The sequence below is a fragment of the Pezoporus wallicus genome, unplaced genomic scaffold (assembly GCF_028554395.1).
Source record: "Pezoporus wallicus isolate ANWC-B61680 ecotype Strahan unplaced genomic scaffold, APGP_CSIRO_Pwel_v1 contig_2871, whole genome shotgun sequence".
NCBI classification, from domain to species: domain Eukaryota; kingdom Metazoa; phylum Chordata; class Aves; order Psittaciformes; family Psittacidae; genus Pezoporus; species Pezoporus wallicus.
Window position 1 is genome coordinate 1,456,500 of NW_026640775.1, and position 23,718 is coordinate 1,480,217.

At 41.3% G+C, this 23,718-nt stretch overlaps 2 protein-coding genes across 4 annotated transcripts in view; one reads left to right on the forward strand and one right to left on the reverse strand.

Annotated features, from left to right (window-relative positions):
• The first annotated feature begins 2,801 nt into the window (after nucleotides 1-2,801).
• Nucleotides 2,802-12,169, forward strand: FBXO7 (F-box protein 7). Its single transcript, XM_057420475.1, has 8 exons — nucleotides 2,802-3,179; nucleotides 4,196-4,423; nucleotides 5,824-5,965; nucleotides 7,057-7,140; nucleotides 8,068-8,160; nucleotides 9,086-9,262; nucleotides 9,919-9,956; nucleotides 10,321-12,169. Exons 1-8 carry the CDS (start codon nucleotides 2,817-2,819, stop codon nucleotides 10,723-10,725), a joined length of 1,530 nt encoding a protein of 509 aa, XP_057276458.1. The 5' UTR covers nucleotides 2,802-2,816; the 3' UTR covers nucleotides 10,726-12,169.
• A 1,866-nt stretch (nucleotides 12,170-14,035) lies between these two features.
• Nucleotides 14,036-23,718, reverse strand: part of SYN3 (synapsin III) — a 199,204-nt gene continuing 189,521 nt past the window's right edge. For 2 of the 3 annotated variants that reach the window (XM_057420473.1, XM_057420474.1), the window contains exons 12-14: nucleotides 19,800-19,884; nucleotides 18,050-18,347; nucleotides 15,268-16,630 (exon numbers count right to left, since the gene is read on the reverse strand). In XM_057420473.1, coding sequence (XP_057276456.1) covers nucleotides 16,498-16,630; nucleotides 18,050-18,347; nucleotides 19,800-19,884 — 516 coding nt within the window. In that variant the 3' untranslated portion in view covers nucleotides 15,268-16,497. Of the gene's footprint in view, nucleotides 14,437-15,267; nucleotides 16,631-18,049; nucleotides 18,348-19,799; nucleotides 19,885-23,718 lie in introns of those variants that run through there. The other variant, XR_008973631.1, reaches the window with a different exon arrangement.

Sequence of the window (23,718 nt, forward strand, 5' to 3'; positions counted from 1 at the left end):
GAAAGCAATGCTATCCACTTCCCAACTCATGAGGCAGCAGTCACTCCAGCGCAATGAAATCTTTGAACAGAATCCATGGGAGGAAAACGCTGAGCTTACCCCATAGGTTATATTTGTGAGGAGGTCTGGGACACCCCTAATCTTCTGAAAGCTTTGCAAAAGCACTGTGTTAGCACAGCTTTTCCTGATTGTGGCTTGCCTACTGATGCCCTTCATACAGTCTTTCAAAGCCTTGGAGTAGAGTTGCCAGAGAACTATTAACCTGTGCCAGTCTGCGAAACAAGTAACATAGCTCCAGAGCCTAAACAGGATCCGTTAACAATGGATAACTCTGTTGGAAGGCAGTTGTCTGATGAACTGATGGAAAAAAAAACCCTTTCCACTATTTGGATCCGCTGAGTTCATATTGCTGACCTCTGTAACTGCCCTAGCAGACCACCTGAGCCAGGACTACGACATTCATCTTTACCAAAGTCCATTTAGCAAAAAGATAATCAGTGTTCTTCTAGCTTTGCACTGCACACTGCCTTCACGATCAAAAATAGTAAGGGTGCTCTTAAGCTGGTCCCCAAGAGACAGGGGAAGACTTAAGAAATATCTAGACCTTCAGCAGGAATGAAGCATGCATCAGTTGTCTGGGATCTACCCAGATTCAGACCTGAGTCCATCATTTGTGTATATCTATTCTAAGCTTTCCTCTCTGCTTCCAGCTGTTTGGCTCACTCATTAATCACTTGTGCAACTGAATGTACACATTCAGTTACTTTAATGGAGGTGGCAGCAGCATGAGGCACTCTCTCAACCTATGCAACTCCTATCCTGGTTTTACATAAATTGCAGTCATGTAAGAAGTCACCACAGATTCCTAGAAGGTGGATGCAGTAATCTCACTAAGAAAATCCTCCTGACCCATTTTGTTCATCACAAGACATAGGAAATCTTCCTCTGAGAATCCTCCTCCATGGATGGAGCCTCTTCTTACTACACAGAGAAATTTGATTTTGTGCTGCTAATGCAAAGGTATCAAACTCTGTCTTTGATATGCCACTTCAAAGACTTTTGCTCTGCACACAATTCAGCAATTAAATACTGTAAAGAAACATGTAGATCAAACATGGTGGTAGCTAAAAAAGTCTGAAGCAGTCTGGCAAACCCTAGGAAAAAACCTGAAAGGCCCTTTGCTCCATATGACGCTCAAGGTTTTCATCAGAAACAGAGATGTCAAAAGCCACATTAGCAAACTTCAGACACCACTTAAGGGTCATCTTTAGACAACCATCCTGAGACGGTGTAAAGCAGAGCTCCACTAAATACGTTAGCCATAGAGCACTAGCATAATGGGCTTTAAAATGCCTTTTAGGAATAAAGTTGACCACCATCAAGTTGCAAGAAGTCAGGAGGTTCTTTCCACTGGGCTTGATCTGAAACTCCTCCCCCACTGGCACACTTAAAATGGTACTTCAGATTTTCACAGATCTCCTGATGATGCTCCAGCCTTCTCATTCCACCACCTCTCACATCTTCCAGTGTGACTGTAGTCATTCGTAATATGAGTATCCTAAAGGTTAATATATACACATATGCATTTATTTAGATGTATTATAAAATACACTCTTTATAGTGGCAAATACAGAAAGAAAAATAATGGAAAAGGTTCACACTCAGTTTTCAGGGAAAAAAAAAGGAACTAATTCCATGAGGTATATAACTGAAGCAGAGACCTTTACTTTTTATAGTTCCCTACCATGGGAAGTTGACTGCAGGTCAACAGGACTCCAACTATATTAAGTTCCAAATTTCTCAAGAGAAACCACCAGGGCTATCAATAGGGTTTTCCTTCTTTGGTGGAATGGATCCTATTGCTTGTGTTTTACACAGACCATGTAGGGGAGAAAAACCCTCAATAAAGTACTTTGAGTCTTTAACTCAACCATGTGTCTTTAACAACCATTCTGAGCTACTTATAGCCAGTTTTCCTTAGTTATCATACTGCATATTATTTTAATGAATTAGACTTAAAAATAATTCACAATTTCTGATGAAGGTGAACTATGCTGAAAGTCAAAATTCTTCTGAATAGAACCATTTCTTCAAGCTTGTAAGCACACAGGTTTCCTGTACTATTTTGACACAGTGGTCTTCCCAGCCTGAGGTGAAATTTATACATGGGCATTGGAAGTCTCCTGCTTGCAGACTGAAACAAAAAGAAAAAAACCCGCCACACTCCTTTACAAAACTAACCGCTTTTGAGGGCAGCATCCTTCATCCCTTCCTCTAGCACGCTTCCATAAACTTCACCAACAATTTAAGGCCCAGCCAGCAGAACACTCTCTCAGCATGTTTTAGAACGAGGGAAAAGAGCAGCCAAACAGAACCCCTCCACACCACATGGCAACAGGCAAACAGCGCGCAGAAGCCACTCCCGCCAGCGTCCATCCCCTTCCAGGCACGGCGGGGATAAACTGCTGAAAGGAACGGACCACCGCTGAACTACAGCGGCAAAACCGCCTCAGTAACGGAGGCGAAGAGGATTGCAACACTCTCTTGTTTTTAAATAATCTCAGCTAGTACTTTATTTAAAGCTTGTTTTGCCAGGCGTGATACCTTCTAATTTAGAGGGCACTTGTTTGCTTTCCTTCGTAACTGTTTTATAAACACTTAATGTAAGTGAAGTTATACCTACCAAGTAGCTACAGCCACTTAAAATGTGCTTGGAGAAAAACATAATTAAATACCATATTTTTTTTCTTCACGCTTCCTCTAATATATGGCTGATTATTAACGGATTAAAACTCATGGCATAATACTGTTGTAGTATGCAGTATGCATTTCTAACTATACCTCTGTGTGCAGTTACCCAGGTGCAGTCCTTATGTTTCCTTACCTTTTTGTTTTGCAGTCCGGATACTAGGTTTGCAATAACATTGAACAGAAAAGATGCTCTCACAGAAAATGAGAAAACATTAGCTTCGTATGGGATTGTTTCTGGTGACTTGATATGCTTGCTACTAGAAGAAGCAGATGGACAACCCAATCTACCTCCTTCGTCTACTTCTCACCCACTTCAGAATGGTCATGAGCCATCCAACCAAAGTCAGGCCAGCAGGCCGAAGGAAGGGCAGAATGAGCAGTCTGATCACCAGAAAACTCAGGTGGAAGTTCAAAAGTGTGATGAGAGGGTAAGTACTTAAGAATTGAACTGTCAACACAAGGCAAAACAAAGAAGTTATGTCAGTTGCTGTTCTACACAGTAGAGAAGATCTTTAGAGCATTGGCTCCTTATACTTGTCTGATACATATCCAGTTATTTGGCTATGTACGCTGTGTATACATAGCCAGTTATTTGACTATGTATGTTCCCTGTTTATTTAGCTGAAAGATTCTGACATCTTCCTTCAAAATTATAGTTGATGATGGCAAGAAAGTTTCAAAGCAAAGGTCATTGTAGAAGAGCTCTGGAAGTCTGAAAATCTGTTTAACTGGGTCTGTGTGCTTTGCTGTTAGTGAGAAAGGAAGTTCCATGTGTGGATGGCCATGCCAGGCTCATAAGGGTGTCTTGTGCCACTGGGCGTGGATGTGGGGTAGAAATAGCTACAGTTCCTTTAGACAGTTTTTTCATGACCCTTCGCTTAGATAGATCGACTTACATTTTTCATTCAACACTTCTTTTTGTGTCTGTGGGTGGTTTTATCAGTTAATGTGATAATATGGTATGATTTAGTACAGAAGGAAGCCACGATAAAATCACTCAGTGATTACTTTTTTTTTCCCCCCAGCTATTTAGGCCTGTTGTGTTTCTAAGTGGCCCAAGTTATTATTTTGGTTACTTGCCATACATGTTGGCTAAATTTAAATAAATGATACTGTAGTGAGTAAATTGCTCCTGTGCATGTTGTAAAAATTCTAATGAAGGTTTAATACATTATCACTTTGTCTTCAAGTAGTATAGTCAGTAACATGACAGACTTTTATGGAGGGCTTGCATTATAAATATCAAAAATCAGGGAGGCTATTTGTGTAATCCTGGTCTCCAGCTGGGATATGAGAAAATGGAGGTGTAATGAATCTCTTCAATATGGGAAATCAGTACAGGAGACTTGGTGCCTGTGAGGACTGGAATAAGCAGACTAGTAATGTTGTTGATGCGTATAGATGTAATTTTCTGAACAGAGGTATGTTTTTCTCTCCCTTGAAGGCAGGATCCAGCCTAGAATTTCCTTCAGGATTAGTCCCAGAAGATGTTGACCTGGAAGAAGGTACAGGTTCCTATCCCTCCGAACCCATGCTGTGCAGTGAAGCTGCTGATGGTGAAATACCACACTCCTTAGAGATGCTTTATCTTTCTGCTGAGTGTACCAGTGCCGCTGATGCCTTGATTGTTCTACTACATCTTCTCATGATGGAGACAGGCTATGTACCTCAGGTAGGTGTGGAACCAAACAGGAAGTTCCTTGGTCAGTATATGACAGTTGTGAAATACCATGGGAATGTGTGATACAAGATGCATCTGAAGATCTGCTTCTGTCTTTATATGTCACAGAATTATAAGAATGGTTTAGGTTGGAAGGGACCTTAGGGATCATCTAGTTCCAACGCCGCTACCTGTGTTAGCTTAGGCTTTGGTGCCAGTAACCTACAGAGGTGTTGTATTTGAGCATCTATGGCAGTACCTCTGTTACCATGTATAAATTCACCTTCTCCCCTTAAATTTTCAGATTTGAATTGTATGATTTGCTAATGTGTGCCTGAATATCATAGAATCATAGCAAAAAAAGACTTTGTCTCAGAGAAGATGTTTAAATTCTTGTGTCCTTTCTTGCAGTGAGGCTAACTAGGCACATGTGGGGGTTGCTTTAGGTGTCTGGTTGGCCGATACCAGTTTAATAAATCTGCTAAGTTGATTGCATGCACATAGCCTGAAACACTATCTGAAGAATACATTTGCCACTGGGAAGAATGTTCTTGTCATTGAGTAGGCTTGGCAGTAGAAAAAATGATTGTTTTGCAGATTTCAGGGGAAAGAGTGAGTCTTATTTGTACTTGCGATTTTGTTATTCCTCTCTGTGATTCCATTTGAGCCTCTTCATACTGAAATTGAAAGGAAAAACTGTTAGTCTGCTCAGATGTTCAAATTAATTTCAAGCTATGGTTCTTCAAGTCTTGTCAGACATCTAAGCTTCACATAAAAGGTGCAACAACGTGTTTTATTCAGCAAATTAATGTACATGCAGAAGTTGTCAGAATGTTGAAATGTATGACAGAAAATAAATAGGTGTGAGTGCTCATAGAACAACCTTTCCTGTCAGAAACTTGGACAGGACAGAAAATTTCTAAGCTTCACCTTAGATTTGCTGTCACTCTGGGGAAAACAGTATGTATTCATAGATGAATTGGAAGGGACCTTAAAGCTCATTCAGTTCTAACCCCCTGCCACAGGCAGGGACACCTTCCACTAGACCAGGTTGCTCCAAGCCCCGTCCAACCTGCCCTTGAACACTGCCAGTGACAGGTCAGCCATAGCTCCTCTGGGCAGTCTGTGCCAGTGTCTCACCACCCTCACAGGAAATAATTTTTTCCTAATGTCTAATTTAAATCTGCCCTCTTTCAGTTTAAAGCCATTCCCCCTTGTCCTGTCACTACATGTGCTTATATCTTATGATTATAGTCTGTGTCATAATGTGCACTGGGACTAAACTTAAGAGTTAATTGCAAGCATAAATCTGGTACTTCCTAACTTCTAATCCTCTTTTTTTTTTTTTTTAAACCCTTCAGCTTTGGTATGTGGCTAAAGTGTGTCAGTGTGTTATCTCTTTGCGTTTTTAGGGGACAGAAGCCAAGGCAGTATCTATGCCAGAGAAATGGAGAGGGAATGGTGTCTATAAACTACAGTACACACATCCTCTTTGTGAAGAAGGTTCTGCTGGTTTGACTTGTGTGCCTTTGGGAGATCTTGTTGCTGTTAATGGTAAGATAGTTGAGTTTTTATCCTGGGTACACATTGAATATCACTAGTGTTTAGTGAGTGAGAACTTAAATGTGCTTCTGTGCACTCTGTTTAAAACTGCAACTTGATTATCAGTGTTGCTGAGGTCAAGAGCTGGCACTTCCTAGTGCTGATGGCATTTCCTGGATCAGTGTTAACTGTTTCTCTCTCTCTAATCATAAAAGATCAGTCCTTAGGGGATTCAGCTGTCCTTTTCATTGCAATGTGGTAGAGATCTGTTTCTTGTCTCATTTCGTAGGACCTTTGGTATACTTGCCAAATATTAAAAGAAGTAGCTTTGTTCCGGCTACAGTATTTTGTCTTTTCTTATGTTCTTTGCAAGACTTATAAGCAACTTCCAGACTATTTGTTCTTTAGCTTTAATTTTTCCTGTAGCATGCTGGCAATTTACCCGTGGTCTATTTTTTGAAGCAACTTCCGTATCACTTGGAGGGGTGTTTTTGTCTTTTTCCCCATTTTCATATTTTATTGAGCATTAGAAAAATTCTGCAGAGCCAATATTAAACTGGGACTTGATTTGAATTTCAAGGTATCCTAAATTAAATTCATTATGTTTGTTTGTAAAATTTGTAACTGATTGTGCCAATTTGTATGAGCACATATATTTTTCTCAGAACATGTATACATCCTGGTCAAATTGTTTTAACCAAGTCAGGTTAAGGTTAGATGGAGGACAGTGTTACAGCTACCACGCATATAGTGTTCATATAGTAAGTTTGTTGAGTCTTTAGTTAATATTTTTTTAATGACTGGCTTATAATAATGGCTTTCTGTATAGCTTCTGTAGCTGTGTTACATCTCTTCTCATGTGGTAGAATTGTGCTTATTTTCTGTCACCAAGGTCTTTGTTTATTCCCTGCTATTTTATATTCCATTTTGTTTTTCTGAAATTATTTGTCTAACTGCTTACTATTAGTTAGGTGTTTTCCTTGAGGGGATATGGTAAGGAGCAAAGTCGAGCATCTCCAAAGAGTAAGGCATTAACGAAGTAGTCTTTGTCATCTCTCAATGTGTTTTATGTTTTGAAATGTCTTTTTTTCTTGTATTTGCAGCAACATTAAAAATCAACAAAGAGATTAAAGGTGTTAAGAGAATACAGCTATTGCCAGCATCCTTTGTTTGCTTTCAGGAGCCAGGTATGATTGAGCTATGATACTTGTAGTAAGTAAACTGTAAAATAAAGAAGTGTCACAGTGGATAGGAATATATTTCAGCATTTCATGCTTATTATTTATGAGGTCCTAAGCACATACGTGAATCTTTGGGGCAGCAGTGCTGTATTATACCCCCTTTAAGCCTGGCAGCTCAGGACTTCAGAGGCTGATAGTACCTACACTGTTGTTGTGGCACCATAATTGTTACGTACTTTTTGTCAGAAAAACATGTGCTGACCATGTAGCACTCTCCAGAATGCTAAAATTAGAGGAGAGACTAAGGTGAGGGAGGAGAGAAGGGCAGACAGATGTTGGTCCTTGTGAGCATAGACCCAAATAACCTTTTGTTCTCTGAAGTATGTGAACAGCTTTATGGCAGTTGAGGCTGACTCACGGTGCTACACTGTGTCCTGGGTATCCCCAGCTGCTGATGTACAAGTCTAGCAGAAAGACTTTAGAAGAATTAACTGAGCACTGAAATGTGTCTGATACAAAGATGGAGTCTTCTGGCTCCCGTTTCTTCAGAGAACAGAGTAGAAAACCATTCCTGTCAGAAAACTGAGTATTTTGGGCATTTACAGCGTAGGCACATGTTACACGTGAGCTTTGAAATCTGACAAAGGAAGCTCTGCCAGCTTAAGAGTTGGTTTGTTTCTGAAGAACTCAAGTATTTCTTCTAGTGGTACCTTTTAAGGCCAAAGGAAAGCCTCACCTGACTGTGGAACTTGTCTGGTTTCTCAGTGAATTACTTACTGCATGCTAGTTACATTCTAACTGCATAGCTGTTCTCATCAAGATTACAAGCAGGTTATAGTTTTGCTTGCAAGAAAACCATTATTCTTCTTCTCTTACATCATTTTTGCATTACAACCTCCTGAAGTTAAGCTTTTTACCTCTCTTCTTTGACAGAAAAGGTTGCAGGTGTTTACAAAGACCTTCAGAAATTATCCCGTCTCTTTAAAGACCAGTTGGTTTACTCTCTTCTGGCAGCTGCCCGACAAGGTGAGAGAACATATTTACAGTTTGGGATGGTACTTAAGTTTTGAGGATGGAAGGAAGGACTTCTGTCTGAAGCCTTGAGGGAAGAGTGTTAGAAACTGCTGTTCAGTGATATAAATAGTAAGCATAAAGTAATCTATACATTCTAAAGAAATTATATTAATCTTTGTATCCTAGAAAATGTTAATATAGTGGTAATTTCCTGATTTTAATTTTTGATTGCTCTAGTCTCACTTGAGAGACTGAAGTGGAGTGGCTGTTTTCCACACTTAGCAGTGAGAAAATCACATCACAATAACTTCATGGCAGTAGATCTGTAGTTTTGATCCATTTCTTTGGCAAAGCAGAAAGACTTGTATTGCATCATGTTTGGAATGATCTTCTCAGTAACCGGTCATTGAGGGTTTGGAAAAGATGGTAGGAAGTAACACAAGCTGGTGTTTGTGCAGCAGTAGGATGCCAGGCTTTCTCTGCATAGGTATTGCCATAAAAGTTCTCATCTTTAAAGATTACTCAGGAGAATTTTCTCTAGACTTCAGTGCAGGAAGGTTTTATGTGAAGTATGTGCTCTGTATTTGATGTGGTTTTTGTGGGCTCATGAAGTTGGGAAGGTCTTTTTTTGTGAGCTATCCCTTTGTTCTGTAGCCTGTAAACATAGTTAGATGTGTGGAATGTTTCTGAGGCTTAGTGACCAATAGCAGTCAGTATAAAGTGCCATCTGCCCTATTTTGTGCACTCTGTAAATGCACTTAGAATTGCAAGAGATCTGTTCGACAAGAATTCACATCAGTGCTTTGAGAAAGTTGGTGTAACTCGGGCATCAAATTGAAATGATTTAAGGGAAAGACTATAATGTCCTTTCTTTTAGGGCCTTTAGAAATAAACTCTGCACTGCTTATGTAATTCTTCTGTTTTCTGTACTTTGTAGCTCTGAACTTGCCAGATGTGTTTGGGTTAGTGGTCCTTCCTCTTGAGCTCAAGCTTCGGATTTTCAGACTTCTGGATGTCCGTTCACTTATCTCTCTCTCAGCTGTTTGCCATAATCTTTACACAGCTACAAACGACCAGCTTCTATGGAGGTTCATGTATCTGCGAGATTTCCGAGGTAATGCTGAGACACGTGTTTTTGTACTTACATTCTCACGTGAGCAGAGGGGTTATGTGTGACAGATTTTGGTAAGATGCTCCTCAGGCAACCACTTATTATTATTAAACACTATGACTAAACACAGTAATTTGTGGTGCTAACCATACAGATGATCAGGTGTAATTCATGTGGATTCACAGTTTTCTGCTGGGAAAACTGTTGACAATCTGCTGAGCCATTACTGATGAACCACATAGTTCTTCCTGTTGTGTGGTGCAGACTTACCTTGTTTTCAACTGTATCCCCTGCTACCTTAGTGTACCAGCTGTTGCAGATACTAGGAAGTAAAGAGATATTTCTGCTATAATTTCTCACAGTAGATTGAGGAAATAAGGTGATAGAAATCAAAGATGGGACAGTGTTTGTGGGATTTCTCTGCTTAGTAACTTCTGGAGGTGATGCTTTATGTAGAATAGGCGTGCAAGTAGGCTACCTATTGAATGGTCCTGGAGCTTTTGTATTTTTTAAGATACTTTTTATGAGAAATGTATTGACCAAAAATTTTTTAATCTCTTGGTTCTTTGAATTCTGAAAAGACTGTGGATATCTGTAGCATGAATGCTGCTTAAAACCAAAATAGATTGCTCTTCTTAATTTTTCACTTCTCGTTGTAGATCCTATTGCAAGGCCTCGTGACACAGACTGGAAAGAAGTAAGTGCCTTTTTTTATATAATCTCTTGGAGATTAGTGTCCATGGGCTAATTTGAGAATAAAGCAAAGGCTTTGGGAGGCAGAACTTTGAGTTAATTTTTAGTTTAAACTGTGTTGCTCTGTGTACACATGTTGAGTTTGTTCAGAGTAGAACACAGCATCAAGTTAGATGATGCATGTCCAAATTGTGAGTTACAGGTCTTCCAGAGATGCTGTGTTTGGCCTTTGTCAGGTGGGGGAGTTGCTGTTCTGGGTTTTCAGACTGGTGAGGAGTGCTTTTCTGCTGCAGAACTGAATGCTGTTGCTGAAGCTGGAATGCAAAGCAGTTACAGAGCTTTAAGATGCCTTTGTTTTCTGTCTGCAGCTATACAAGAAAAAGTTGAAACAGAAGAAGGAGGCCCTCAGATGGAGGCACATGATGTTTCTGCCCCCTACACCACATCCAATCCCCTTTCATCCCAACCCATTCTATCCTAATCCCTTTCCTCCCAACCCATTCCCATCAAACCCAATCTATCCCCCAATGATCATTGGTGGAGAATATGATGAAAGACAAACACTTCCATATGTTGGAGACCCAATTAACTCACTCATTCCTGGCCCAGGAGAAGCACCAGCCCAGTTTCCTCCATTCAGACCACATTTTGACCCAATTGGGTCTTTGCCAGGAGCAAACCACACACTTCCAGGACGAGCTGGTCCCAGTGACAGGTTTCCACCTAGACCCAGCCGAGGCCGCCCCATGGACATTCGCCGTGCATTCATTTGATTGCTGCATTTTCCTTCAGTGAGTTTTCTAGTCCCTTAGGTTGCTTTTTAACTGCAGGAGATTGCAAATCGCAGGCACTAACTTCTGCCTTCTTTTCTGATTGTAGCAAGAACATGTGTGCATGGTAATGTTTCAACCACTAAGGCTGGGTTTGTTTTATGCTCTGGTAGTATTGTACCACCTGGCACTAAGCTCTGTTTCACAGAGCTACAATGTAGGACAGTTTGTTTTGCTCTCCCCTGCCTTTGCCCTTAATAATTGTCTGTGAAGTGCTACTTAGAGACCAGAAGGATACCGGCCAAGTAATTTGCTGCATCAGATAAAGAGCACTTTAAATACAAACCCTATACTTGTCTGTCTTATTTGAAGAATTTTATTAAATTGCCAGGAAAAATGATGTTGTTTTAAAGTCAGCCTGGCTAATAATCTTTATTAACAAAGAAATGTACAGAGTTCCATGTAGAACAGGATACTGCCACTGTTATGGTAGATACGGGTTTGTGGAAATTTTCAAAGATGTTTCCTTTTTTCTTTAATGTTTTATTAGGTAAAAAGCATTTTTGTATTGTTACTTAATACACAAAGAGTACAGGGAAGGGGTTTTCTTTACAATGGAAATAACAGAACACAAATCAATTTGTTTTACGAACAACTGAGTAAAGTCATGCTACAGTGCAACTCAGAAGTCTGAACAGAAGCAGAGCAATTTTACAAAGAACCAGCAGCAAAACTTTAGTCTTCTTCCTTGACCTTACAAATAAGGAGCTGTAATACATGGCTGCACTTAATGTGTGTGAACTGAAACTGGTGCAAAAATCTATCTTTTCTCCTGCATAACTTAAGGAATTGAATAGGTTGACCTGGTTACAGTGGAAATGGGAACCCAGCAGGAGAAGTGGAATCAATTCTGACTTTACTGCAGTAAATGCCATTTAATTCCGTTGCTTGAGTATCAAAATATGTCTTGCCAAGAGGAAATGTGTTGTAGGAATTTATGAGCACCTTTCAAGTGTTGTCTTATTAACTAACGAGCAAATGACAAGACCACTGTTAAAGTTGTCTGATCAGACCTGCAGGCTGATGTTGGAGCTGAATTAAAGGAAGACTGGAATGACTAAACTTTGCTAGAACTTCTTATTTCTTACATATTTTTTTTAAGATGGATTGACCTCAGTGTTCCTGTCAATGTAAATTGTACTGATGACTGTTGTGACAGCTGATACTGTTTTCTAAAATATTTTTGGAATTCCACTAGTGAAAATGGAATGACACTTCCTCTTAAATACAAGCTATTTAATGGGTAATACTTATGTGCTTTTTCAGGTGATATTTTAGTGATTCATCATCTTGTTTTGTATAAAATCAGCTGACTTCGGTAGGGCCAGGAAGTTTTGCCATTAACTCCAGTGGAAGTAAAATATAATACCTTATTTTGCTGTCAAAAGTTGTATTGCTTCTTTCTTCCCTTTACTATTTCACAGCAATGGCATGTGCAAATCCTGCCATAATTAAGCACCTAAGAATCTGGGGACACCGGTTTCCCTTCAATACCAAGATTAGCTTCAATTTTTAACATCTTCCTGCAGTGGTTGAATTGCCTTGTTCCAATGAGTGTGCCCCATGCTGCTCTATAGTTGAGTCCTCCCTGCCATGAAAACAGCATCATTATACTTCTGTCAGGCTGATGCCACAGGTTCTGTTTACCCTGGATTTTGTCATCTGAATGTTAGTTTTTTGAAGAAGTGTACTCAGCCTTTTTACAGATACACCACTAAGTGACCTGAAGATATTCCTTCCTGTTCTTCATTGTGGCTTCACATTATAGTAAGGTTATTGTCAGCGAAAGGTAAAGGGATGTGACTTAGTCTGAACTGTCAAGTTCCCTAAAGAGGTGTCCCCTTCATTCCCGAAACAGGATTTGAAATATATCAAGTGAGTATCTTGGGACCAGCAGTGTTAAATTAGATGACAAAATAGAGGAAATACTTGAAAACTAGCTCAACAGCTCTGAAGTCAGGTATGCGTGTCATTACTGTTTGAGAAGAGACATCACAAAAAGTGACATGCCTGAAGGTGAGTGTTTCTTACCTGTACTGTTCACCTGTCTCCAGCACTGTTAAAGTTGCTTAACAGTGTTGGATACGTGTGGATACGCTTGGAAATAAGGAACTATAGTCCTTGGTTTTTCTATTTATTGTTTTAGCTTATTCAAGAAACTTAAACCAACTAGATGGTATAACGTGTTCTTACGTGGGGTGTAAGGTCTTGCATACCTGCCTGTCGATAGTGAAAGTGGGAAATAGCATTGCAGTTATGAGCAGGACTGCTGTTCTTCTGAACCTTGGCTTTATACAAGACTTGTAGTCTCATGGGAATCTGTGACATTCCTCTTGAAATACCACACCTAGATATTACAAGAAAGTTAAGATGCGTCTCAGGCTGTATCTAAACAGCAAAACAGAAACTGATTTTCAGGTGGATCCAGCTCCTTGGGCTGGATCCAAACAAATTATTATTGTTTCCTGGCTCCCAGGTGGAGAAAATTGAGGCATGCAGGACAAAAGGGAAGCTCTGACCAGATGCTCCATTTTTACAGCTGTGTGAGATCCCAAGGCATGTTCTGGGGCATTGACGGCCCTGCTGTTTAAATGCAACTTCTATTCATTGACTTTCCTGTTGCCTTCTTATTGCCCCCTAACTCCAGCTGTTCTATTTAAGTGCCTGAAATACCTCTTGGGTAGACTTTAGTTCCCCATTCATATAAAAGATACCCTTTTTATTCCTCCCTCTCTTGCTTTGTTAGACTGTAGGGGTTTTAGAATGGGAACCCTGCCTTAAAGGGTATAACACAAATACGTGATGATGCATTTGCGAATCTCCTGCTAGCCGCAAAATCTAGTTGTAGATTGAAGTGTACTGTTGGAACACTTGCAGAACACGGTATAGAATTTCAGCATTTTGACTTGGAAAATTGACTCAGTGCTTCCATTAGAGCACTTTCTGTGGCTAGAACTGAAGTTGCTTTTCAGGATCTATAGGAGTAACCAACCTAAGCTGAAAGTGCCTGTTGCTCTCACTGTTTTTTGCAAGGTGGAGCTAGGAGGAGGGGGGATGCCATTCTGTTTGCTTCTTCCTAGAAAGATGACAGCTGGAAGCTGAAAGCAAATGAAGAGATTTGAGCCACTGCTGGGTATGAAGTCAACAGTGCTATCCTGTAACTGTGGTCTGTTGGAGGACACTGCTGGTGTGTTGAAATGCAGCATCAGCAAATGATCCAACTGTTGTGGTTTTGGTGATGAACTAGGGTCAATTTATGGGGCTGTGCCATACTAGTCACTGGTTACTTATTTTTTTGTCTAGGTTGTGTTGGTGAGAGAGACATAAAAAGATCCAGGGGATAGAGCAGTTGAGTAGTATTCTGGCAGTAAACTTTTATTTCTGTCTTTATATCTGGTGACTGTTTAGTGGCAAAAGGCATAAATCATGCTGAGGGAAGTGTTACAGAAGGAAATCCTCTCCCATCAGGCTTGTATTACCTCCTCTGCATATAGTGGAGCCTGTTAATCTATTGTTTTTACCAGTGGGACAGTGCCTGCTCAAGGCCATTTGTCACTCTTTTATTGCTCCTGGAGACTGCAAAACAGCAGGGTCTGTTTTTTTTTCCTCAGTGACATGTATTTATGATGCTATACTGTAAGATGCTTAGCAAACCTGGAAAGACAACACAGAACTGGGGGGAAAATGAAACAATCAGGGAATAGGGTGGTTCTGTAATACTGAACTTGAGGTATAAATCATTGATCCAGATGAGTCTCTGGGGAGCCTTCCAACCTGGAAAAGCTATGCTGTTACTAGCCTGAAAGTGGTCACAGGTCACAAAAGCCATTATATGTGTGAAGGACTGCTCAGGGGTAGGTCATACAAGTTCCAGATGACTGCATTGGATTTAGATGTTAGTTACAGGCGCTATGCATGAAGGAATTGCTTATTTGGCTTTATTCCCTCCAAGATGGCAAGTGCTGCTGTTGCTCTTGTTGCTTTGGGGATCTCCCTGTTTCAGTGACAGCAAAGATCTGTGCCACTGGCTCAAATGTTTTTAACTTACTGACATCCCTGCCTCCTGGAGCATTCTGAAGTGTCATCAAAGTGAAGTTGCTAAGGGAAGCACAAAGCCTAAAGTCTGGCCGTGAAGCTATATGTGTGGTTTGTGACTAAATACTTGACAAAACTTGAAGAAAATTTGAGGAAGTGGGATGGGGACTCTGCCTGCATTAGGTGTCTTGTAATAGAGCACTATGCAAGGGGTGGGTTCTCAGCTATTAGAAATTGCCAGCTGAGATTGTTTTACCTAGGGTGGGTTTTTTTCAATCATGCTTGTGTCCTTCCTGGGTTTTTTGCCTGGTTCTAGTGTACTTCGTAGTCCTGGGGTAAAGATTGGGCTTTATGATCTTTTAAGGTCTTTTCCAACCTAGTTGATTCTGTGATTCTATATGCTCATACACAGCTTCATTCTTATAAAAGCACACCAAAAAGAACCATCTCTGTCTCTGGAAGAATAAGTCTTGGAGGTGGTCAGGGAGGACTAATACTGTTCATTACCTGCTTGGGACAATCCCAACATGCCCTCCCATGGCTTGGTGTCTTTGGATGAACCCCAGATTATCTTATCTGGAAAGGATAGTTTGCCTGTTCTATTGCAGGTTTGTCACCTTGCACGCATTTTTGCAATCCCCCCAGTCAGTCAGTGGGAGTTCAGGGAGGGAGACAGGATTTCACTCCGTCTCTCTGTGCATTTGGTATTATGGAACACTCAGCACACAAGTATGTGCACTTCATCAGCTCTGCTATTAATTAAGCATGTTCCTGGGAGACATACTTAGCCAGATGTGACCAAGTCACCAAAGTGCTTGGAGTTTAGCTGGGTTTTGTCTAGAAATTGTGTGAACTGTAAATGTGAATTCCGGTGTTTCCAGGGGCAGGGGAAGAAATTGGTTTTTTTTGTGTCGAAGGCCCATTTCTCAGGTTATTTTGAGCTAGGGCTACAGGGTTAAAACATGACATTTTTATCTCAGAACTCAGCCATCACATGCAGAGGACATGAATGCAAGGCATGAAACAGAGATGTTTTATCCGTTATGAGCAGAATGATCTGGAACAAACCAGCAGTCCATCTGGATGACCTGCTCATGTGATCTTTGGTGCTTAATGATGCCTGGTTCTGTATTTAACTTGAAATGTTGTTTTGCTCTGAAAAGTGACTCTTTATAAAATTGGTATCATGAAGTTTCACAGGTCACTGTCTCCATGCTCAATCATGCTTACTTTATCAGTCAATGAATACTTATTCTTGACTCCATCTTTGCACATCTGTTTCTGAAGCAGACCTATATTTTTTCAGTTATTGGGAGTTACCAAATTGTACTGACTATCTACAAATCAAAGTAAAATCTACTTTGCGCTGTTATAACTGTGGTGATGCCAGAGGGGTTAGCAAGAATAAAATTTGCTTTAGGACTCGGTTGTTTGAACAGATGTGATTCTGATTATGCACAAAACCCCCAATGAAGTAGTGCCACTTTTATACAGTCACTTTTCAGACCATTATTATTGGAATATTTTCTTTGTATTAAAACAAATACAGTTTTCCAAATTCCATTTACCCAGATGTTAGTTGTAAGTCGCTGGGTACCACTGAGAGTATTGCAGGGTGACATCAGGTACGCTGATATGAAGAGTGAGGGCGGGCAGAAGCACGGATCAGCTGCAGGGCTGTTAATCAGAAAACAGGCTAGCAAATGATTTCCTCAGGTTTCGGATGGTCTCGGCTTTTGCTTCATCTTCATTGGCGTTTCCCCGCTGAGATGATTCAGGTATGCTGAAGGTGTTTGTCAGGGACTGCGATTTGCTGAAATGGAAAACGGAGTTCTGACTCAAGAGAAGGTGGTAGTTCAAAGCTGGTTACTGATGCTTTGTGTTCTATCACACAAATTCAAGGATGAAAGGAAAGGTTAGCAAGGAGAATCCCTGTATGCGAAGACATCCAGGAATGGGGGAGCCGGTGGGGGTGTGTGTGTGGAAGAGGATGGGACATGGGCAAGCAGCTCCAATATCAGAGTCCACACTAGTGTTCATGAAAACACCTGACTAAAAGTATTCAGTTACCACTGTGCAACTGTTGTGAGGATCACTTAAGTAATTTTGCTGCTAATACAGAAAAATGGATTCATACTGAGGGTAACCTGTGTCTTTATCAGCTGTACGATTGATGATCCTGTCCTTTAAGATGTGAAAACGTGAGAGGTTTGACAAGTTGTTAGGCATATCACCTGCAATATGTCCTGTTGCCTGCCTCCCCCGGCATGTCTGTTCTGTCAGCTAAGTTATGCACATCTTTTGGTTGGCCACGCTGCTCCTTCTGGGTGTTTATATGCTAGTGTTTAAATTCAGATCAGGCCTGTGCTTTTGAAGTAAATCTCCCAATTTTCCCTATTACCATGCTTTGTCACTGAGTGGCTTCTCCTGGTCAGTAGTAGGCATTCAGCATAAGACCAGACCCTAAATTAAGGTACCTGGGATATGTGTAGTGTGGCGATTTTATCCTTAGCACCAACATTTTCATCCTTAAGTGCACTGCTCTTGGTTTATCTTGCTAAAGACATCATCACTGAAAGCCTGTTCCAGAACATCACTCTTCTGCTGCCTAGAAACTGCCTTCTGATTCCTAGCCTATATTTTGTTCTGGCCTGATCATACCAATTTGCTCATATCTACTTGTCAGATTTTTGTCAACACCAAACATTTTTTTGCCCATCTTTCCTGCCGTGGTGCCAGCCAGATACGTTCCATGAAAGGTGGCATCAAAGTCTGCTGCCAAAGATCCACAGTAATTCAGTGGTATGCTTGGCTCCAGAAAAGTTCCTAAACATATAGTCACCATCTGGAGTTCTTTGTACCATAGAATTATAGAATAACTATCCTAAGGGTTGGAAAGGACCTTAAGATCAATCCAGTTCCAACCGCCTGCCATGGGCAGGGGCACCTTTCACTAGACGAGGTTGCCCAAGTTTCTGTCCAGCCTGGCCTTAAACACTGCCAGGGATGGAGCAACTTCTTTGGGCAACCCATTCCAGTGCCTCACCACCCTCACAGTAAAGAGCTTCTTCCTTGTAAAGACCTCCCTCTGTTTAAGCTTAAACCCATCACCCCTTATCGCTACAGTCCCTGATGAAGAGTTGCTCTCCAGCATCCTTGTACCAGCTCAGGGTACTTTTTGACAGCCTTATTCTAATATCTACAGATATTACCAGTTTAACAGAGCACCTACTTCAGATGTGGGTGAGGGGTGGGTTGCTGCTTGGATGTTTCAGTGGGGCTTGGCTGGCTAGGAGCACGGCCTTGAGCAGGAGGCCTAGGCTGCTGCGGAGGGACCACGCCTGCCTTGGGAGCCTGGACTGGAGAGGACCCAGTTGCTGATCGGACTTGCTGTGGAGATCCAGGTGACCTTTGCTGCTGAGGGGAAGTGGACTGGGGGCTCTGGGGCTGCTGTCCTTGAGGGGAGAGCCGCTGCTGTGGAGGTGCGTTTGTCCGTGGAGGCTGAGATCCCTGAGGCTGGCGGGGGCCACCTGGAAGGGATGTGTAGACAGGAGGAATTGAACATGGTGGGCAACAAACAAGGAGCATCTGTATGCAAAAATGGGTTTTGATAAGGGGGAAACTCTTCAGAGTAGCTTCATGCAGAAGGGAAAACCTCTGTTACAGGCCTAAAATTGATGTCATGCCTTTGTCTCTAGAGTTGTCCATTCCTCTGCCTCCTTCAGTGCTAAAGAAGCTCTGCCATTCTCCCCAGGTGTCCTGTACTCACTCAGTGTGCACTCAATGTACTGTACTCTTCCATGTAACTAATATTTCTTAGCTTTGGCAAGTGCTTCCTGCATTGGGAAAGAAGAATCACTGCAGAACCAACTCTGTGCAGGAAATGAAAGCTGTATGTGCTGGTTTGTGTCAGCAGTCCCTTCACGGGCCCTGCAGTTTGATGTGAGACTGCACACCCTATTGCTATCCATACATCTGTTCCAGTATTATCATCAGGTGGCTTCAGCCGTATTGATAACAGACTCTCAAAGCTGAAGAGGATGTGGAAAACAACTGGATGTGACATGAGGAATTGCTGGATATGACAGGTAACAATGTGAGAAACTGACAGAAGTTACAGAGAGCATTGTGAGGGTTGGCTGGATTTCACGGGTGGTCAAGGGGAACTCATGTGAGAGAAACACTTCACAGGGAATTGAAGGGGAGTATTGGAGACAGACTGCAAGGCCAATGATTCCTACAAGTAACACTAGGCAATGCCAGGATTACATCGGTGCATTTGGTGTCTGAAATACTGAATTTTGGATACAGCAAAACTGTGACCAATGAGGAAAAGATTATTTGAGGCGGGTGTTAATTTGGTAGGAGATTGGAGTGAAGAAAGGAAGGTATAATGGTAACAAAAAAGGAAGGGCTAATTGGTTATGTGAAGTGACTGGTTGGTGTGGTCTGGGTACCCATGGGGCAGCCCTGTGCTTCATTACCTCAGCATAACTCAAGACAGTAAATCACACCTCTTGTTGTGACCGAGAAACATGAGTCAAACCAGCTCCTTCTGTCAGGAGGAGCTAGGGGTGTGCTCTTGCTGACAGGGGAATACCTAGGCATCACCACACTGGTGCCTGTCCCAGGCCTGGCAGCACTAGCATGTTCCCATCCCTTCTTAACACTTGCAGCTCCTCCAGCTTTGTGCAAACACAAATATACTCTGTGCCCAGAATCCGGCTCCAGTGCCAGTTCAAGTGGCCTCGTTTGGCTGAGCCAAGTCCTACCAGCAGTATCAACTGGATCCTTATCAAATTTTCATCGACTTTCTGAGCTGCTGTGGAATATGACAGCAGCTGCTTTAAGAGCACACTGAATTTGCTGCCTGCTTGTCGGTGAATTGGAATAGTGAGTGAAACCTTTATCCTGATAGCCTCTATTTAAGAGGGCGAACTGGTCTCACAGTCTGCACTGTCATGGGACCCAAAGAACGGTACCTTGAGGAGGGGGCCGTGGTTGGGACAGTTGTCCAAGCTGAGGTCCAGTCTGAGGTTTCATTGGTGCAGGCTGAACTTGTGGAGGCTAGAGGGGGAAAGAAGCCATTCCAGTTAATACAGAGTCCCCAGAGAGAAGCCCTGAAGTAACACAGGAACTGCAGAGTCATGAAGTGTTCCTTAAATACACACACACACATGCAGCATCTGGCTGGTAAAATCTTGTGGGACTGAAATGGAGAGCTGAGTAATAAAGAGCACAGAAGTTGTTTGCTCATGGGGAATAACAATGAAGTTACAGTTTAGAATGTTTTTTAGGCAACTGGGAATTACCCAATGTATCAGGCCTGAGGGGGTCTCCTAGTCCCTTCTCCCACTCTGGACAGTTGCCAGCACCAGATGTTCCAAAGGAAGGTGGGATGAACCGTGGAAACATCTATGGAGTAATCATCTCTTTACCCTAAGGGGTCTCCTCTTGATTGCTAATAAGCAGGGGCCAGCTTCAGCTGTGAAACATGCAGCTTATTATCTGCTCCACAAAATCTCTGCAAACATTCCAGATACCTTGTTTTGATATTTACAGCCAGACCCTTTGAGTCTTGCTCAGCAATCAGCCTCGCTGCCTTCCCCCTTTCTTAACTCCATTGCTTTGTTCTGAGTTTTGAGAATACTTCTCACAATCTGCCCTTCCTAAGCCATTCATTATTTTGCAAACCTTTGCTGCCTTCTCTCTCATTCACCTCCTTTCTAAAGCCAAGAGACTGAATCCCTTCAGTCCTTCCATGGGAATGTTTCCAGGTCCCTAATTGTTTTCATCACCCACTTCTCTTTCCCAGCTTTGTGATTTCTTTCTGCAGATGCCAGAGACAGGTCTGGTTATGTTATTTCAGATGAAGCAGTATCGGGGTTCTCTGTAAACATCACTGGCTCATTTCTCCTGCATCCTAATTTCCTGCTTTTCCCTTGTCAACACAACCATAGGCTGAGCAATGGTTTTCATTAGCTTATATGTGACAAAGTCTTTCTCAAGGGGAAGGGCTAGTGCCACTTGCAAGGTCCACAGATCATTTATGTCCTCCCTCTCTCTACCCCCAGCTTACCTTACCTTTCAATCTTCCATATGGAGTTTTATTTGCTGTGGTGACTGAACGTATATATCGCTCTGTCAGATGCTCTTCACAGGCCTCCCTGGTCCTGACTAATGCAAATAAGTAGATGCCATCTATACTTTCTTCTCTCTCACTCTTACTCTTTTTGACAGATATTTTAGTAAACAGATTAAGCAACACAGAACTGTTGCACAAAAAGCCGGTCCGAAGTTAACAAAAGTCTGAGTAAGCCTATTGCACAAAGTTGCTTATGAGAGCAGGGGAAGCTGGAGACAGATAGGCTGGTATGTGCAAGGTTATTTACATGGAGAGCACAATGATAAAAGGGTCTTCAAAGCTCCTGGAAGGTCAGGAGAATGAGCTAAATGATTCTGGAAATGGGAAGAAATGTTTCATAGTTGTAAGCATTGAAATGAGTTTTAACTAACATGAATGGGATAAGGTTGCCAGGCCATCTTTTATGCTTTTTTATCTGGAACTTGCAAATGGACAAGGAGGAAAACCTGGGAATTTTCCATTCGTGGCTTCTAGTTCTACATAGCTTGGGAAAATAAACCTTGCCTTGGTGTTGGTGGAAATTTACTGTCCTAATGCTGTGAGATATCCTGATTAGACCAGACAAAGAGAGGGGATCGGAGCTCATATTCACCTCTGCTGTTTTTGTCTACAGCCAACCAAGGCTTCTCAGAGATGAAGGGGTGAGGGCCAGCCCAAGATCTTCTGCCTTTTGAAGGGAAACAGTGAGGGGAAAGGATGGGGGGGGGGGGGGGGGGGGGGGGCAGAGAGGCAAGGGGAGGACTGCAGCTGTAATCATGAAACCAGGTTTCACCTTGTAGGCATGAAAACATGTTTGTTATTAACATCCTGTCCTGGTCTCCACCCAAATATCAACATGACCCGGCTTAGTCTTCTAAGTTAAAATATATTAAAAGGTGATACTTTTAAGTACCAACTCTGATAACTGTTTGCAAGAATTAAAATCTCTCACGTCAATATCTTTACCTCAGGCCAGCTTCTGCTCTCAAATTAAACTTTGCCTTTTAGTCTCTCCCTGCTTGCTTTAATAGGTCTTGTATATTACCTTGCCTAAAGCTTTCTGACAGCCTAGATGCATTTTGACTGATTGCCTGTTATCTACCACTTTATGAAAAATTCTCATAGAAAAGGGTAAAAGAATCAAAAGGAAATTAATGGGACATTTTTCTTATAATAATATATATTATATATATTATTTATAATATAAATATATATAATATATTATTATATATAAGTGGTAAATGCTCTTAAGCTGTGGTTCTGTCAGTTTATTAGTCTTCTGTATTGTTCTTGAAATTATTGTCTGAGGTAATTCATAAGGTCCATGACTTGTCTACATTTTCCTACATTACTCTTTCAACTTTTTGAACACATATTTTGTATTTACTGTACACCAATCCTCTGGAGCAATAACTGCTTCTAATGAAATTGTATGGTTTTTTTCTTGGCAGCTTAGTCACTTCCTAAATTCAGTTCACTGGACGTAGCCATCTGGGTTGGGGGGCTTAATATATTTAAAAATACAAGTCATCACTGATTCAATCACTGTTTTTGTTCTCTCCCCTGTCTTTCTTATCAGGAAAGCCTGATCTAATTTAATAACTTCCCCACTTTCAGCAATTAAATTTAGTAGAGTCTCAACACTGTCTCTTTTGTCTTCCCCCTTAACTTTGGATGATCCATGAAGCCCACCAATTCTTTGATAGGGTTCCATCTTCAGAAGAACTCAAAGAATCTGCTTCATTCTTTTGTCTACCTGCTCTTCAAAATCGGTTTCTATCCTTTTCACATTTCCTTTTATTACTTGCATGATGGTGCTTAAAGGTCTTCTTAAATAGCAGATTTCCAAATTTGGAAGATACTTTTTCCTGTTTGTCTTGAATGTTTGCCACTTAACTCTAGAAGTTTATTTCTTGCATTCCTGGTTCAGGAGAAGATCAGAAACGCATATATGCATTCTGGGAAACAACGGTCTCTCAAATAACATCCATACAGTTTTACTTCTAATGCTAGGGAGTTGATTAATTTTCTATCTGCTTGCATCATACTGTTACTTTTTGATATCTGCCCCTTGGACATCAAACCTAATGGTACATATTCACTTTCTGAATTTGTACCTGGGTGTTTCTTAAGGCTAGGTCAGGTTTTGTTTCCTGTTATGCTTGGATTTTGCAGTTACAGGAAGCAGACACCTACAGAGATGGAGAACTCTCTTTGAATTTCTGTTGTGTGATTTGACTTGCTGCTTGATAGCTGTAGTCTCACATTATTATGACTTGTTGCTTTTTCCGTCTCTACCAGTGCCATGTACTCAGGTTCATAATTTCTCAGCTTTTCTTGATGTAGAGACTAGTACAGACAGCTCCAATAATATGTATTAATATTTTACACATACCCACCAGATATCCAAGAGTTCATATTTCTATGCGTTCAGTACTGTTGTCCTTGTATTCAGAATTGTCTTTTTTCTTGGTTCTGTGAGTCTTCACCTGTAGCTCTAGTTCCACATCTCACCAGCCTCACATGTAATTACTTCTCTGCACATTTGTAACTTTGTGTTATAGCATTGCACTAATTTTTGTAGTGTGTGCAGTCACTGCAATGTTTGTTGTACCAAGATCTTTGTCTATAGCAAAATACTGTAGTTAAATGTTTGTGGTTTTAATTTTCTTGGGTTTGTATACAGATATTTGTAGGTCATATTCCTGACAAAGACCCTTCTCTTATTTAACTCTATTTGACATGCTATCCCTCTAAGACCATTTGTTTTGTTCTTA

Excerpts from the sequence above, each read along its gene's own strand:
- FBXO7 (XM_057420475.1), top strand. The coding sequence starts at position 2,817 with ATGCAGTATGCATTTCTAACTATACCTCTGTGTGCAGTTACCCAGGTG. Across the intron at positions 5,966-7,056 it reads AGATCTTGTTGCTGTTAATG|CAACATTAAAAATCAACAAA; the intron begins GTAAGATAGTTG and ends TTGTATTTGCAG. Across the intron at positions 9,263-9,918 it reads GTATCTGCGAGATTTCCGAG|ATCCTATTGCAAGGCCTCGT; the intron begins GTAATGCTGAGA and ends TTCTCGTTGTAG.